General features: G+C 37.7%; 1 protein-coding gene across 4 annotated transcripts in view; it reads left to right on the top strand.

Annotated features, from left to right (window-relative positions):
• MCF2L (MCF.2 cell line derived transforming sequence like) overlaps nt 1-17,313 on the top strand; it is a 150,301-nt gene that overhangs the window by 72,500 nt on the left and 60,488 nt on the right. For all 4 annotated transcript variants that reach the window (XM_018084156.2, XM_018084158.2, XM_008926229.3 and 1 more), the window contains exon 2: nt 10,297-10,380. In XM_018084156.2, the coding sequence (XP_017939645.1) occupies nt 10,297-10,380 (84 nt within the window). The remainder of the gene's footprint in view (nt 1-10,296; nt 10,381-17,313) is intronic.

Consider the following 17,313-nt stretch of genomic DNA (forward strand, 5'->3'; position numbering starts at 1 on the left):
CCTAGGGACTTCTCACTAGGGAATTCCTTCTGCATTACAGGAAAATTTAGGTTGGAAGGGACCTCTGGATGCCACTTAGTTCCCACTCTGGCTCCAAGCAAGTTTAAAGCTAAGAAGGTTTCTCAGAAACTTGTCCGAGTGTTGTATATCTCCAAGGGGAGATCACTCAGCCTGACGGGGCAGCCTGTTGTAGTACTTGGTTCTTCTCATGGTCTATTTTTTTGACTTGTATTCAGCTGGAATTTACAATGTTACACTGTCTGGTTGTTGCCTCTCATCCCTTTGCTGCGCAAAGTTTCAGTAAAGACATTCACTCCTTTCTAATAAGTGTTAGTGTCCTTTAAAAACTAAAATGAACAATCCAAACTTGTACAGAGCACCTCAGTGATGTCATTGAAACCTGGTGCTCACTGGCACCTAGGCACAGGTATTTTAAAAGTAAACCACCATCTTAAAACTGATGATGTGGCTTTTTGTTCATTTGTTTTTTTAAGCCTGCCTTCAATGTCTAAGGAGCAGGCTATCCAGTGAGGTCAAATGGGACTCCACATGAGAACCCACCACTGGGGAAGTTCAAGGTCAAAGTTTGCACTTCAGCCTCTTTACTGCACATGATGTATGAGAGGTTCAAAATGAAGGAACCATGTTTTTTTTCCTCAACTGCTTTTATAGATGCTGTGTCTCAGGCACTTCTCTAAGCATCAGATATTCAGAACTTTTTTCATTTACATTGCTTTTCTCTGCAAAATGCAGCCCTACTGCATTTCTGTTTTGTGCAGAAGACTCAAAGCCTTTGAAAATGGAAAAGCAATCATTCATATTGCCTTTTGAAGATCTTGTCTTTTATAAACCTTCATTCCACAAAGCCTGTGGAATTGCAGCAAACTAAGTTCAGCTTCACTGTACTTAGACTTGTTTCCTGCTTTATGCTTAGTTAGGTGAGAGAAATTATGTAGGTCATCTAATTCAGAGTAAGTGATGTATTTATTAACTTCTCAGTTTGAACATGACAGGGTTTTGTTGGTTTTAAGTTCTGGCAAGGATTTCACATATCACTCGAGGCAATTGATGGACCACAGTTTCTCTTAACAAGGAGCAAATTGTTACCTTTTTAATATGTATCTACTTTGTACTTTGCACACACAGAATAAGGAATTTTTTGTTGTTGTTTCAGGAATCTGAAGTAGTTTCTCTGTATGCACAAAAGGGCAGATTTTTTAAGAGAAAACCATCAATCTTTGGACTTGAAATTCTAGCAAAACAGCCTCTCAAATTAGAGGTAACATCCAGTTAGACTATAACACAGAAGTTTTTTTGTTGCAGATGAGACACTGAAGTAAGTTCAAGAAATTATATCTTCATTGATTTGGTTTGCGCAGTTTCCATCAAAAATAGCTTTTTGCTAACAAGTGCAGAGCTTTATTTAGGAGACCTTGATTAATCATTACGGGCATGTGTCAAATTCTCAGATTGGATAATGAATAGAGGCTTCATTTGAGACCTAAAAGAGGTGAAAATGGGGGTCTATAAAGCAAAGGAGTGGGGGCTCCTTTCAAACTTCTTTCACACTGCCTGCGAAACACTGCATGTGAGCAGCAAAGCTCGCTGTATTGCACTAAAGGATTCTTTAGCTGCCCACGCAAAATACTGAACCATGTCCATGTCCTGCCTCTGTGCTACATGAAACAGTTAATACTAGCAGTGGTTTAGAAAGACATGATGGGTTTCATATTTTTAGTGGCACTAAGCAGTAAACCACAGTGCTTCAAGGGCTGCTTCATTAACAGTTCTGTCGTCTGTGTGGTAAGTGGGGTAGCCAGTTTGGTTACAAACTCAGCAACCTCTTCTTTCTAAGTCACCTGTAGTCAGAGTCGAAAATACTGGGAAATTTATTAGCAGCTGCAAGTGAATGTCTTCGCTGAAAACTAGTACACAGCTCTAAATAAGCCGCTTAGTGAACACTTAGGCCTTCCTTCTCTCTCACACCCATGAAGTGTTTTGCATCCCCTCTCAAAACATAAGTTTATAAATGTGCAGTTACATGAAAAACTGTGCCTGTGTCAGAGTACCATAAAATATATTGTTAGAAGTGATTATAGTCCTCCTCTATGTCGCTGAAATTATAAAATTCAGGAAAAATCTTTTTACGAGAACCTGCAGTGACAGGACAAGAAGTACCAGTTCTAAACTGAAAGAGGGCAGGTTTAGCTTGGGCATAAAGAGAAAATATTTTTCTACATTGAGGATGGTGAGGCACTGGAACAGGTTGCCCGAAGAAGTTGTGAAAGGCCCATCCCTGGAAATGTTCAAGGTTAGGTTGGATGGGGCTTTGAGCAACATGATCTAGTGGAAGGTGTCCCTGCCTACAGCAGGGGGGTTGGAACTAGATGGTCTTTGTAGGTCTCTTCCAACCCAACCCTTTCTGTGACAACCTGACAATTTTTAGCACTGCTATAATTTATCTCCAGAATAGATGTGTATAATAAGAAATTAGATTTTACCACTTTGCTGTTTTATTAAAGTGTTTGATTTTTTTCAAATAAAGAGTAAAACGCTCATTGTTTAAAATCTTATCTTGCTTCCAAAAGAGCACACAAAAGTAGCATTCTGTTTAATAGTATTGCCAGGTATTCATGCAGCTGCTCCCGTGCATGTTGACTTTTCAGTTAAAGTTTTGGGACCTGCTTTGCGATACATTACTTTTCTGCAGAGGAGGAGTTGAAAGCAGGTAATTTTGATGGAGACAAATCTTTGGGTTGGTTGCCTGAAAATATATCCACTTTAACTTATGTGTTTAAGCTGCGTGATTGCATCACTAGTTTTTAAGGCTCGCTGAAGATGAATTCTTTAATTTACATGTGGCTCTTCTTTTCAGAGTGCATCTTTCAATTTTCTGTATTAGTAAGGCTTCCTCTTCTTTGTAAGGCTTTAGTACTCAGAAACCAAAATTCCTGTAATAATTTTCTCAGAGCATTAAATCTCATTAAATGCAGCTGGCAAAATCTAACCTTTTTGTTATTTCATGGAGGCTTGCTTGCTAAAGTACCAAGTGAGACACATCTGGGTCATTTGCCTTCCTATCGCTTGAGTGCTGGCTAGGGGAACATTCTCTGCTGTTCAGTCTTTATCCAGTATTTCTCCGTTAAAAAAAAAATCTTTCGTTTTTGCAAAATCTGCTGCTTGTAGGTGACTAAGTATATCTAATACTGTAGAAATATTTTTATACCGTACACTCAGCATGATTTGCAGTATTAAGGAGTTAATAATGCTGCAGTTTTGACAATATTTAGGCAATATTCTTAGCAGTCTGAAACTATTCTGAAATAACAGAAAAGGGTTTACCAGCAGGCTTGGCTTTCTTCGGGACATCCTGGAAAAAAGATGAGAGCAATATTGTTGTTTACCATACACACCAGGTTAATTTATATGTTTGGGTAGTAAGTACATCTGACAGTGTCACTGCCCTTTATCTCTAAGGCCTTTTGGTGGCTAATAAAAATTTATTATATAATATGGCTGTGTGGCATGATTCTAAGTTCCTCTTCCTTCTCATTTTGGGAAGGGAGTAATTATTATCACTCACTATAGCACAAAGAATGTGTTTCTTGCAAAACAGACTAAGTGCACTTAAGCACATATGGACCAAAAGCATGGCAAAAAAGATTAAATGCTGTACCTGGTAACACTTTCAGATTTCTTGCAAAATTGCAGCAACACCATTACCACTCCCACTCCTTCCTTTTATCTTACTTTAAGTTTTCTTCAAGAACAAAGAAATACTATGTCTTGTTGCTGATCCCTAGATTGACTTCCTAATTATTACATCATTTTCTTCTAGTTACAGATTAGCTAGTGTTTAATCACTCTTGGAAGCCATAATCAAACTTAAAGCTGATCCCTGACAAGCTGTGGGACTACAGAGTTCATGTGTCAAGTAGGTGTGACTGATGAAGCAGAGGAGGAAGAAGCTGAAGTATTTGGCACTCATAATATCCTGTGAATACATCTATTACACATGAAATAGAGGGCATTGTATTTCCTCTGATGTTTGTGCTTTGAGGTGATATTATTTAGGCAAAATAAGACAAAGAACTTGGTTGCCTTTTACAATAGGGGAGGTGTAAGAAGAAAGAGAAAAACAGGTACATACTTCGACATGCATGATAAGTGGTCTCCAAAAATTCTAGATAAGAGTTTGAAAGAAACCAACATCTTGGTTAGCTCTCAGTGTGCTTTTGAGCAGGTATTTCATAATTTGAGTCAAGAAAATGAGAACTGTTATACCTTCTGTCATCTTGTGCCAGGCCAGCAACTGTGCATTTGCTGTACACCTCAAAATGTTTTTTTTTAAAGAAAGATCCGTTTTTAATCTCCCTATCTGAAACCAAACCATCATCCTCATAGTTTTGTTGATTGTCCTGTGCCAAATCTCTAACTCTGTGATCTCAAGGAAGAAACAGGTGGATATTTTTTCTTTAATTGTGATTACAGTAAGTAGAAATTGCCTGTGTAAAGCACGGGGTTTGACAGGCATCTATCTGTATAATACAAACATGTTGGGGGTTGGTTTTTGTTATTTAACCCTTGACAAGTTCCTGCCCCATATTTAAATTCTGTAATTGCAACCTTTTTGGACTAATTTACGTGTTTTCTAGATAGTAGTTGTGTTCTTCAGGTATGATTAACAAAGCAGAGTTATCAAGTTTCATTTCAGTGAAATAATTTAAATATTACCAAAAGTTAGGAATTATGAGAAGTGCTGGAGAAATATCATGGAGTTTGTCAAAGGTCTGTCAGGGCTTCTGATGCACAAAACATTTAAAAAACACTCAAAAAACTCGTAACTGTGTCCACTGTGTATGGGCTTATAATACAGGGAACATCACTCCTAAGGTTTTAGGTTTTCTTTGGCAGTACCACTTCCAAGTCTTGACTTGACTAGATCCTAACTTAACGTTGAAGATGCCTGGGATTCCACCGTAGCCTGTTGGAGCCTATTGGGTACATAGTGGTGCTGTTCTATGCACATGGGGGGTGTAGGCCATACAGTCCTAGAAAATTTACTGATGTCAGTAATGCTGCAGAAGTGGAACTTGTATAAAGCATGATTCTCTTAAAAGAAAAAGTATCTCAACAGGATCCGTTTTATGTGCTAGGGCTCATAAGAGGAAATTGTCTTCTCTGACTAGAAGAGGAAATGGGAGATGTAACTTGACTGTAGGCTGTAAAGCTTTTACAAGTAAAATTCTTACATAACTATATAATGCAAAAGGTTTATTGGACACTCAATGCCAAATGAAGCTGTTTGGAGCACTAGATTGTTCTATATCTATTTGTGCTAACAACTGGAATGTTGATGGAGAAAAAGAATTTGTATTTTCTGCTTGCTTGGGATATTTTAGCTCACCAGAAACAAACAAGTTGCCAGAGCACTGTTTTGCCTGGGTGATAACTTCCTTCACAACTACACTTCAGTAGAGAACTGTGTTTTGCATGCAAACTCCAGAAGTTTAATCACTCACTTTTCCTGGACCCTCCTTTTGATGACAATGTAGTCAAATGAAATCGAAACGAACTCTTCCTGAAGGCATTTTGAAATGGTGAGGTTTCAAATCTTAGTTTATGAACACTTGTATAAATTCCTGTCATCAGCCCTGTGTGGCTAAAAATAGCACAAGGACCTGAGGAGCTCAGTCTGCAGCTGTTGTGCCTGAGCACACCTAGCACAGAGCTTGCAGGCATTGTCACTGATCAGCAACAATTTTTAAAATTCAGTTTTAAAGCTGGAAATCTCGTTCGGCATCTTGACTAGCTCATTAGTTTTACATGGCTTAGTGTGGAAGAGGGTTATCTGCACCAGCTCTGCTGCTCTGGCCCTTCCTCCTTTGGGGGCTACACAAAGGAGCTGACTGTTAGTGATGGTGGTCGGGGGACAAAGATGAAGAGGGAAGAATGAGGAAATGAAAGGTTTGCCTTGGGGCTGAGAGAGATGAAGGGACTGCTCTGAAAGTCATTATCTTGCATTTATAATTACCAGATGGGAGGGTGGTTAAAGAAGAGATTTTTCAAATTAAGATCCCCTTTATAAAACTCTTTGAGTGAGTAGGCTGTTCCAGAGCAGAAGCAAAACAAAACTGTTTGAGAAAAATACATTTCTTCAATTTAAGGCATGAATTTCATAGAGAAACCATAGACATGTTTTCATGAAAATCTTGCTGACTCAGCTAGAAAGAGGAGGAGGAAAAATTATTTTCATTTTGCTTTCTGGTGTGCTACTGGAATCTGTGCTGAAAGATGTAACTGTGTCCGGATGTGTACAAATAGGTTGCCTTTCAAGATGGTATAAAGTAATGGCCATAGAATTTCCTGCAGAACTACTTAAAGGCTGGTGTAATTCCAGCTGGCACACTGGGAATTGGATTAAACCATTACAGGAGGCTCACAAGTCATGTCCAGAGTCTTCCTTCTGTGCCATGCAGGTACAGTCAGTTTAGACTCTCCTCCAGCATTGTCTTCTGTGAAAATGGGTTTGCTTTGGCATGTCAGACAAACTCCAAATGATGACGAGTTTCAGTTTGATCGGAAAAGAAAGAGGAGCCTTTTACCAATAAGGGAAATTCTTGAGTGACATTGATCGTTTTCTCAGATCCAGGTTTCTTCAGGGCTTACAGGCACTAGGTAATTCAAGCACAAGTTATCTTTGTGCCCTCATGCTCAAATCTGTCATCCTGCTTCATTTGAAATGCAGTCAGGTGCCTCTGATGGGATGGGGTCAGGCCCCTCTAAGCCATCATCCTCTGTCATGGAGACAGAACTATTAAAGCGATATTTAAAATTGAATTAAAAGATTATATATCTGTAAGATTGAGGTTCACATTTTTAGAGAGACTTTTTTGTAATAAGAGCCATATATCTAACTGATTCCTTTATGTTAGTAAGATGACACTCCAGTCCTGTCTTACACTCGTAATTCAAATACTAATGTGGGTTTTTTAAAGAACCTCTAGTTGTTGGCTTAGAAAAAAATCTTTGGGCATACCAGCTATTGTATGTGTTTATTTAGAAAAAAACAGTGATAATAAAAAAGCAGTAGTAACTTTAGAAAACCTTATTTTCCTCTTCATTACCACACACAATACCAGATGCACTATAAATCCTGGGGGCTTTCTTTTAAGCAAGCAAGTCTGGCAAGCTCTTTAAATGAGCTCCTCAAGAAAGACTGGATGTTCTGGCATGAATTGATATGAGCAACTTTTTTCAGCTATGGATTTTGGATACAGTAAAACAGGCAGACTCTTAAGTCTCTGCTTTGAAAAAAATACGTAAAGCAGTAAAGATAGAACAGGGAAAATAATGGGCTGTGCGAATCTTAATCCATCTAAGTGGAAGTGGAGTTTGATCCTATAAAAATTTCTTAGAAAACAGGGAACAGATTTCCAGTAATTCTGTATTTTAATGTGCACTTAATTAACTCTACAAAAATGGAAATTGTCCCTAAAGAATGTAGCAGGTGGCAAGTTCTCTATTTAAAGAATACTTCCAAGAAATTATTTTCCCCAAAGGCCACTACTGTAAGGAGCATGTGCCCTCACAGTCTGTTTAGTATGTGTGCCTTTTGTTGCCTTATCCAGTTAAAGAAATAGCATATTCAAGTAATCATGGATAGCCTTAAAGTAAAATCAGATTAAACCCCAAACAAACTGTGATGACCTCTCTTTTCTAGAGGAATGCTAAATGTGAAGGAAATGATGCAGAGCAGTGAGTTTTTACAATAGCATCTTCTCTGAAGGAAAACAAGGTATTTAAAAGGGATTTATGGCTAAATCTACGGGCAGTGATACTGGGTTCAAGTGTATCCAATTGAGCTGCTGGATATGACCTGTTTGGCAATTCCAAGAGCTGCATTTTTTTGCGCTTTTTTCCCCCCTTTTTTTTTTTCCCCCTTCCCCCCCCCTTTTTTTTTTCCCTTTTTTTTTGGTGCTGCTATTTTCAATCACAGTTGTTTCAAATTATTGAAAATCAGCTCTGATCTTAATGCATACTTAGCTTTTAGAAGTATGTTGAGAAACTGAATCAGCAAGAGCAAGATGAGATGTGCTTTGGTGGAGGAGAGCACAGCAGGAAGGGATTCTGGGGGTTTGCTGTCTGTAAATAGTCACATTGTGCTGCTCCTCCAGTTGCAAATAGACAGGCTCCTAAATTTGAGTCAAACCTGAGTTTAAAACCAGGAGAAGGAAAATACTATCTTTTCAGTGAAGCACTATTTGACCACAAGGTTATGGGGCTTACCTGTGTGGGTTGCAAAAGCTGCTTTTCCTATCAGAGGGAACACTGGGGCAATCAAATCTAGACTCCATCTTCCACATGGCACAAGTCAGGATTGCAGTGGGATTGATCACATGGATACATGAGGAAACAGTGATCAATATGTATCTGGGAAACACAGAGTTTCTCTTCTTTAAGAATGTTTTACCTGCTTGAATGTTGTGTGTCATATATGTACCTATGCAAAACACAACTATTTTATTACATGCTTAGAGTGCAATACTATGCAATAATAAAAATTATTTCTGCCTTTGACTTTAGGCAGGATGATATATTGCAGAGTGAGTACATTATTTTCCCTTTTCCCAACTCCCACCAAAATATAGGCATTGACCCTGTAGTAGTTTATATTCAGGTAAATGGGTCCACCTGCAGGCACTGGTTTGCAGAATCAATTTCTTAAACACTGCTGCAGGAGGGTTCCTTATATTATAAAGCATGGACAACAAAAAGAAAATTGGAATTCTTTTTTCTTTGTGGGAGTGGGTTGTTCCTTTTCTGGAAATTACTTGGCCATCTGAGATTGGACTTGTGAAAGATCTATGTTCAGTGTTCTCATCAAAAAGTTAAGATGATGACATAACTGAACGTCTGGGTGAAATATGTCTTGCCAGTTAAACATATCCACTTATGGATTTGACAGCATGGTATGCAGAGGTCTTCTGATCAGGCAGCAGTTCACCGGATGCAGAAAAATAGCCCTGATCAGTGTGTGACCTTGAAAGTGGTCACGGGTCTTCCTCTGCCTGACTGGACGACAGAAAACAGAGAAGTTCTGTTTCACAGTATAAGTTGTTGCTTATATGGAAGAAGTAACTGAAAGTGGCTTTTTTGCTGTTCTCAAATAATCGCAGTTCTCAGAATTTTATATATATGAGAATCACTTATAGAAGTGAGTGTCTGTCTGCTCACAATCTACCATTTGAAAGATCTCAATGAAAACAAGTCCCTTCCTTGAGGGTCAGAGCTCTACTTCAGTTTGTACTTCAATGCAGATGGCACTTATCCTTACATCAGTTTTAGGTTTTATTTTTCCTGTGCATATTCACAGCTTTGAGTGTCAGATTGGAGACTACTGTAATGGCATTTCAATGTACATTAAAACCCAAAACTTCAATGCCAATACAATGTCGGATTAAAAGAAATGTTGAAAACTGAATAATGAAAAAGCTGTGTTATCTCTTTACTACTTTTCAATGAGGCTAAAAATGTAGAATAATTATTTTTTAGGAATTGCAGAAGAGTAAAATTTTTTGTTTCCTTGTAAAAATAATGACATTATAGTTTAATGAATGAGGTAGCTCTTGTCATGCAGTCTTTATTGCGATCAGCAAAACTCAGGTTTCTACTTGACCTCTGGAAATATGCTGTGGGAAATGCTGCTGCTTAAACACTGTAGCAGAAAATCAAGGATCAGGAAAGCAGTATGGTTGTCATGAAGCTGAAGTGCAAGGGCTGAGATAAAAGCTTAAGCATTGCTTTTCAGTGTTGAGGCAGAATGTGTGTGTTTTCAATGTGAGGATGTGCTTTCAAGCCTGTTCTACCTATCTTATTAAAAGCTGTTTTCTTGGGGTATTTGAACACTAGACAACAGGCTAGAGGGATCATAAGTTTCTTGGTTTTGCATGAGATGAGAAGATTTTAATAAAAATTGAATTTTATGTGTAAACCCCTCACTGTTTAAAGTCATTCCTGAGGAATAATAGCTCTACAGTGTTTGATTCACTGACAGTCCTGTATTGCTTCTGAATGTCAGTAAATCTACATTACTCTTTTATCAGTATGCTGTTCAAAGTGCTTGTCTTTGGCAAACACTTGAAAGAATCCAAAGATTTTCACATATTTTTCAAAACTTGGACAGTTTTCTGGGTGTTCGTGTTCTAAGGGTGATTATTTTTTAATGTCTGCTGTGAAATTTTGAAATTTTACATAAAATGACTTTGCAATGCAAATTTTTTTTTCTCTCCACAGATGAAATCATGCATCAGGACATCATCCCCCTCTATGCTGCAGATATTCAAGACCAATTAAAGAAACAGTTTGCTTATCTGTCAGGTAGGTTTACGGTGTTCCCTCCTATTGACATTGCTTAGATGTACTGTTCAGCCTGTTGTGCTTTCTGTCTCTGAGATCTCTTATATGAGAAATTAATATTTAATGAGTTAATCAAAATGCAGACTATCAAGACTTGTCTTTTAAGGATTTATGAAGAGATTTTTTTAGAAGTATAATATAAATTTTCAAATTACAGTTAATTTTCCAGTTAACTGGAGATTGCAACGTGGATATGCTGGTGGTTGCTATGGTCTTGCAGTCCTCAGCTCACAGCCCCAGCTGCTACTGGCTCTGCTATTATGTTTGATACTGAAGCCCAAGCTGACACCTTAGTCTTGGCCAAAGTGGTGGAGTGAGCACCACAACACCATGTTCCTCTGCAGCCTCAGTGTTGGGGTCAGGCATGTGCAGCATCAGATTCTGGACAAGATTTTTAGCTTGGTATTGCTAACTGCCTTCTGCAAAGGAACCTGCTTTTAGGTGTAAAGCCATCTCTAAAAGCAGCACAGCCATGTTCCCACAGCACAAGGAGTCTTTGCCCCTGGATAACCTGTGCCAGGGAGGTGATGGGGGTCTGTGTTTGTGCCATGCAAGTGTTGATTGCTGAGCTTGGCCCATTTCCATGCTGAGACTGTGGCTGGCTGATACTGGGCAAAGGGAGATAATGCCTTTGCTCACTGATCAGGCCTTTGATCAGGCTGTGTGGAAGGTGTCTGATGTGCTTCTGAGTTTGTTCTCCTGTTTTCCTGCCTGTCAAGCTCTGGCAGGTGTGCAGCAGCAAACTTGCTGGAGTTCCAACCCTGCCCTCCCACCAAGACACAGAAAGTGGCTTTACAGAGCCACTCTGTATCCTTCAGCATAAAGGAGATTTACCTCTCTGGGCTGAAGCTGGACTCTGTAACTGTTCTCTCTCTCTTTGAATCCCTCCCTGCATCAAATCAAGAGGCATACAGCAATGAAGTAATGTACTGCTTTGCTTGGCAAAAGCTCATTGAATCTTCTTGTACTCATAATTAGCTATTAATTATGATTTATTTCTGCCCCACAAACTAAACTAGGTGTAGGTCTGTGGTAGTGACTGTTTTCTATGGGGAGGTAAGAATATTTTGTTTATGGAGTTGGCTGTTCATGCTCCATTTGAGATGACAGCCTTTAGTCTACTATTCTTCTCTGATGGTTTATCTTTTTGACATCCAAGCTCTTCCTTCTTATCCAAGGGCAGAAACTGTCTTGTAATAGTGTTATGCAAGAATCAACTTATCTAGGAAACTGTAGATAGGGTTTATATTTTGCCTCTCTGAAGTGAGGGGGGAAACTGGTGCCTACAGTAGATGAGTTGTTGAGTTCACAAATCCACAAGTGTCTTCAGCACTCATTAAATCTTCCATGCAGTGGAGCTTAGTAAGTTCCTCACTCTATTTTCTTCTATTTAATTCATAGTCTGTTAGAAGTCTGTTTTCTTTGCCTGAAATAGTAGGACAGCTGCATTACTGTACATTACATTCTCTGTTGTATTTTATTATTCTTGGGCAAGTTGACCATTAGGCATTTTCATTTCACTTTGGACTCCACATCTTTTACCCTAATGTTCTCCTTCAGGACACTAACAGTTAGTTCTCTGTGCTGTACCATATAGTGGTGTTACAGGTTCTGTGAATGAAGGAACAGAGACAATATTTTGATACTTGATTTATGTACATTTTGCTTGTTGTTGCAATTGTGCTTATGAGTGTCTTAGCTCTAATGCCACTTAAGACATTTAAAGTGTCTTAAGACATTTTAAGACATTCCCACAGAATGGGGCATTTTTGCTTATTACTAAACTGCCTTCGAAACAGAATCTTAGGACATGGCATAAAACTCATTTAAAATGAAAATCCATGGATTATGAATGCCTTTGGTGGATAGCATCTTTGCAGTTATTGGTGAATGTCTAAGATGCATTTCTGACTTTACTTGTTGGCTTTTCAACAGCAAGACAACATGTACTTGAGAATTGCTTTAATTTCTCTAATAGGATGTATCTGGGTCTCATGGGACACTTGCTTGAATGGTAAATGAAACCTAGTCTGCTTCTGTGCCTAAAGGCTGTAGCCCTTCCCAAGCTACTTTCTGTGTATTGTTCAAAGTCAGGGTCACTTCTTACTTTTGTCCCTTGTTCTCCTGGATTGTAATGGAAATGCTGCAGCGACATCCAAATTAGACTTGAAATGAAACAAATTAAAGCAAAAACTTATGTTAATGCTTCAGTTTGTCAGTAAATACAGCAAAGTGTGATGAAATCAAGGTACTAGCTAACTCCTGCAGACTAGCTTTCTCAGCTGTGAGTATGCAGTCATGTGTTCAGCTTAATGCTAATGGAGGGGTGGGCTGTGGATGAGGTTTTTATTCAGTCATTCACACAGCAAATTTATAAACCACGAAGTTAATATTTTACCTCAGACACAGCTGTTTACTTTTCGCCTTGGAGTTTTTTTCTTTCTGTGGAACAAGGTCCTTATCTTTGCTAGAATTGTTACTCTCTTTTGTTGTTTTGCTTATTAAGTGTCCTCGCTATATGGTTCACTGTTTCATCTCTCTCACCATTTTATTCCTTTAGTTACTACTTGTGCAACCACTTTTTCTTCTGCATTGAAAAGGGTCTTCTGCCTTTTTTGTTTGTTCATTTTTGGGTTTTATCCCATGAAGGACATTATAAGGTCCACTTAAAAGTCTCTGGAAAATGTATTTCTTATGTATTCAGTACAGTCTTTCATTCACATTTTATACTTTCTTTCATAAGGTTTTTTTTTTTCCTCTTTCCATGACTGTAAAGTTGCTGGGTGACTTTCATACCCACCCAACCTTTTGTCTATCTGCCATTGCAGTGTGCAGGTGTATTAAAATAAATGTGGATGAAGAGCATGCAGACAGGTGTGTATGTTGATATGCATCTTAAATCATTCAAGTTATGTGATGTGCAAATGAAAGACTCTTGGCCGCCATAAGTGCTGAACCAGTTATTCCGACTCACTTCCCTTTGAATGCCTCTTTATGCATTGAACAACTTCAAAGTATTTCAATTAAAGGAAATAGAAATATGATTTCATACTATTTGCATTTTTGTTTATTGATTCATAATTGTTTTTTCTGCCTTTGAAAAAGTTACCATTGGTACTAGCTTTCAAAATGCTTATATCTTTGGCTTATATACATTCTAAACACTAAGGTTCTCACTCTCTGTAACTTTATTTACTTCACTGTGTTCTTGCTCTTCTCTGTGGAAATGATCTGTCAATACCTCACTGGTCAAACTGTTTCCATGGAAGTAGCTGCAGGTGCTGAGTCTGTAAAATTATATCTGAGAATTTCTGAGTCGATCCTGTACCACATACATTGTAACAGTTACTTAAAAATATCAGCTTGATTTTTGTTGATGATGTAATATAGACAGTATCTGTGTTGTGTATGGACAGTGGAAGAGGTACAGCTTAGCAGTTTTTCCCTTGCATGGGTGTAAGTTTAACTGTTGTTTTATATTCGCTGTGTTAAACCCACTGTGGAGATTATATTAAAAAAAAAAAGTAGCAAAGAAAATCAGGAAAAAAAAGTGAATCCTAAGAGAGCTCCAGTTCAAATATATTCAGGTACAAATTTAGTTACTGCAATCTGATTTCTAAGCCAGTATACTTGCTGCTGATCAGCCTGGGGAAAAATGCAAAAACTTGTATACTTGTGAAATTATACAACTAAAACTTCTCTAATTTTAATAAATTCTTCTTGATTCTGTTTTTCTTTGCAAAGGATATTCTATGAAACTTTTATCCACTACCTCATTGAAGTCCACATGTAATTTCAAATACTCTGAGTACTCCACTTAAGTATATTATGAGATTAGAAAGGAGAAATTCTTTATCAGAAACACACAAACATAATAGATGAACTACCACAACAGTAAAGAAAAATCTGAAGTAAGCCTTTCTCTCATTCATGTGAGGACCTCACTTTTGACATGACTGCAAACAAGATTACTTTTAAGCTAGGTCTTTTGAACTAAAGTTGTAGATCTAAGCCATTTAACAAGGAAATGTTCTTTAATCATGTGTGTGCACATTGATAAACATAGACATCATATTTTTTTCTTACAGTCCAAATACTATTTCATTTACATTATAGATTCAGGCCAGAAAACCTACCTCTTTTCTCTGTCATCTAATTATATCCAACTCCTTTACTTCCTTTTTGACCACTTTTGGTCAGAGTGTTTTGAGAATACCTTTTCTTATGCAAACAGCAGCAAAATAGTTAGGGAAACATTACAAAATAATGTAATTATTTCATCTTTCCTGGAAGTCTGAGCAGTCTCTTTGCTGCTGCCAAATTTTGCTGGCCATACAGCAAAACGCAGACAACTAGTATATCTTTCATAGGGTTGTGGGAAATTACTCTTTTCTCTATGTGCACTTGTGTGTGAGGTTTTTAGCAGCTGTACAGTTCACAGGTTTTTTAATTTTCCCTGTCAATACCTTTCTAAATTGAGAAGAATGCTAATTATTTCTCACTTGAGATTGTTTTTAGATACCACGTCACTAACATGCCTCTTGATTAGAATTTCTGTAAAATACTGTTGCAATTTCCTTGGCACTTGTCTATCACCCAACCTGCTTAATAAATAAAAGAAAAATGCAAAAGAGATTTCAACTGTGATGGGAAAAGATATATGTAGCAGAATCTAAAGAATAAATGCTAAATTACCTAGACTTAAGGTAAACTTTACCAGTCCCATTTTACAGTAGCACAGCTACTATTCCAAGGATAATTTTTCCATTCCTTTCATACACGAGACCGCAATGCTCTGGGTCCACATAATTTTAACAGTTGGTACTATTGTTGGTGCTAATTGTATTCAAAGGTTAGGAACATGAAGTGCTGTATACTAAGCACAGTTAAGTCATTTTGATGCCTGAACTGTGGACCTTGTACAATTCAACATGTTTTTAAAACATGTTTCTCCAAAACACAGGACTGTCTCTGTTGCAAAAAACTGACCTTAGACTGAGAAGTGTAGATCTGTTTAGAACAACTCCACTTAACTGGAGGTTTACTAGAATTGTAGAGGTTTATCCACTGAAAAATTTCCATTCTAGAGAGGTAATTTGTGTTTTATTCGATACTAAATCTATTGAAGAAGTTTCAGTTGAATAGGCTGCCAAAGTATAGGTGAGTTAAGAACAAAGTTTTCCTTTAATGAAGACTCATAAAAGTAAGGTGGAAGCAGATCTGCTTAATTTAAAGTAGTGTGGTGTTTTTATTTTATTTAATTGCAGGCATAAGTTTCAGTACTCTTTACTTCTATGGTGTTTCCATTTTTAGACTGGAGAGTAATAATCCTCTCCCTTGCAGAATGTTTCTTATAGCTGCAAGTCTCAAGTAATTCTTGGGAATCATTTCAGGTAAGATGTGTGTGGACTGATTGCACTTGCTTAAGGACTGATGCGTTCTCTTCTGCTCTTTTCTGTAAACAAAAACTGACTCTCAAGTGATGTTTGTTTAATATTTTGAAATAATGCTGAATGTTTTCCAGCATTTTCATAGCATCACAGAATGGATTGAGTTGGAAGGAACCTTTAAATATCATCTAGTCTATCCCCCCTGCCATGGGTAAGGACTTTACCTAGACCGGATTGCTCAAAGCTCCATCCAGCCTGACATTTGAGTAGTCACAACAGTGTTTATAATTATTTAAACAAAAATAAGAGGGTTTTCAGAAATTCAGATTTAAAAAACCAAGAAAACCCTAAAATTAGACTAAGAAAATGCTCCCAATGCTCTCAGATACCTGGTTGTATACTTGGTTGTTAATAACACATAAAATGATTAAATTCCAATTGTATAGGTCAGTGTATCCCTGTGTAGGCCTAGAAATAGGAGAATGGGCTTGTGTGTGTCATTGTGGACAGAACTTGCCCAGCAAACAAGTTTAGGCTGTTCCACAGCTGTGGCTGGAATTTCAGGACTGTGAGCTACTGGGGAATGAGAAAGACATGATTTTTTCAATGGTTATGAATGAGGTAATTAGACAGCCACTCTACCAACTGACCTGAATTTATTAAAATATTATAGTTAAATTACTGCTTTTTTGGATGATGATTAAAATTCCAGTCACTCATTTTAAAAATTACTCTGTACAAATTGAATTATTTTCATTAGTTTTAGCACCCACAGAGTTCATCTCAGTTTACGTGTCCCTTTCTGTAATTGGTGTATATAGTTCTGAGATGCTGGATGGTTATATTGAAATTTTTGTCTTAAACCTCCATTTCAAGGAGGATGAGAGAAGTGAAATTGTTCATTTTTGTCACTTGAATGCTTTCCCTCTCACTAAAGCCTAAACCCAGCTTAGCTTCCTAAATTTTCCCTTTTATCCCCTCCCTCTAAATTCTGTGGCATGATTTACTTCTGGGAGAAGACAAGAAAATCACGTTTTGCACAGCTAACTTAGGAATAAACTGTGTAATGTTGCTTTTGCAGAGGTGAAGCAAGAAAAAGTGATTCTAAATAAAGGAAAAAATAATTTCCGTGTTGCATTAGTTTCATTATAAAAATGAAGAACACTAAAAAGTGAACCTGCCTACTGCTTTTACTGTTATTTAATATGTAGGATTTTTACTTTGTTTCCCATGCCCTTTCTGTAGGTTGCTGTGACAAATGCTCGTTTGTAAGTAGGGACTGCTTTGCTAGAGTGACCTGTATTCCATTGATGGCCCTGTATTTAATGTTGCAATATAGAATGTGACTTTGATAGGTCAAAATTATTAAAGCTGAAATTTTACAGTATTTGTTATGTGTAGCACTTCAGGTCACTCTGCCCTAAACTCTTTTGAGCAGTGAGGATCTAATAAGGAGAAGTGGTTGAGCAGCATTTGAAGGTATATGTGTGCTCAAGTGTCCCAG

Source organism: Manacus vitellinus, unplaced genomic scaffold, assembly GCF_001715985.3.
Source record: "Manacus vitellinus isolate BGI_N305 unplaced genomic scaffold, ASM171598v3 scaffold_7_pilon, whole genome shotgun sequence".
NCBI classification, from domain to species: Eukaryota; Metazoa; Chordata; class Aves; order Passeriformes; family Pipridae; genus Manacus; species Manacus vitellinus.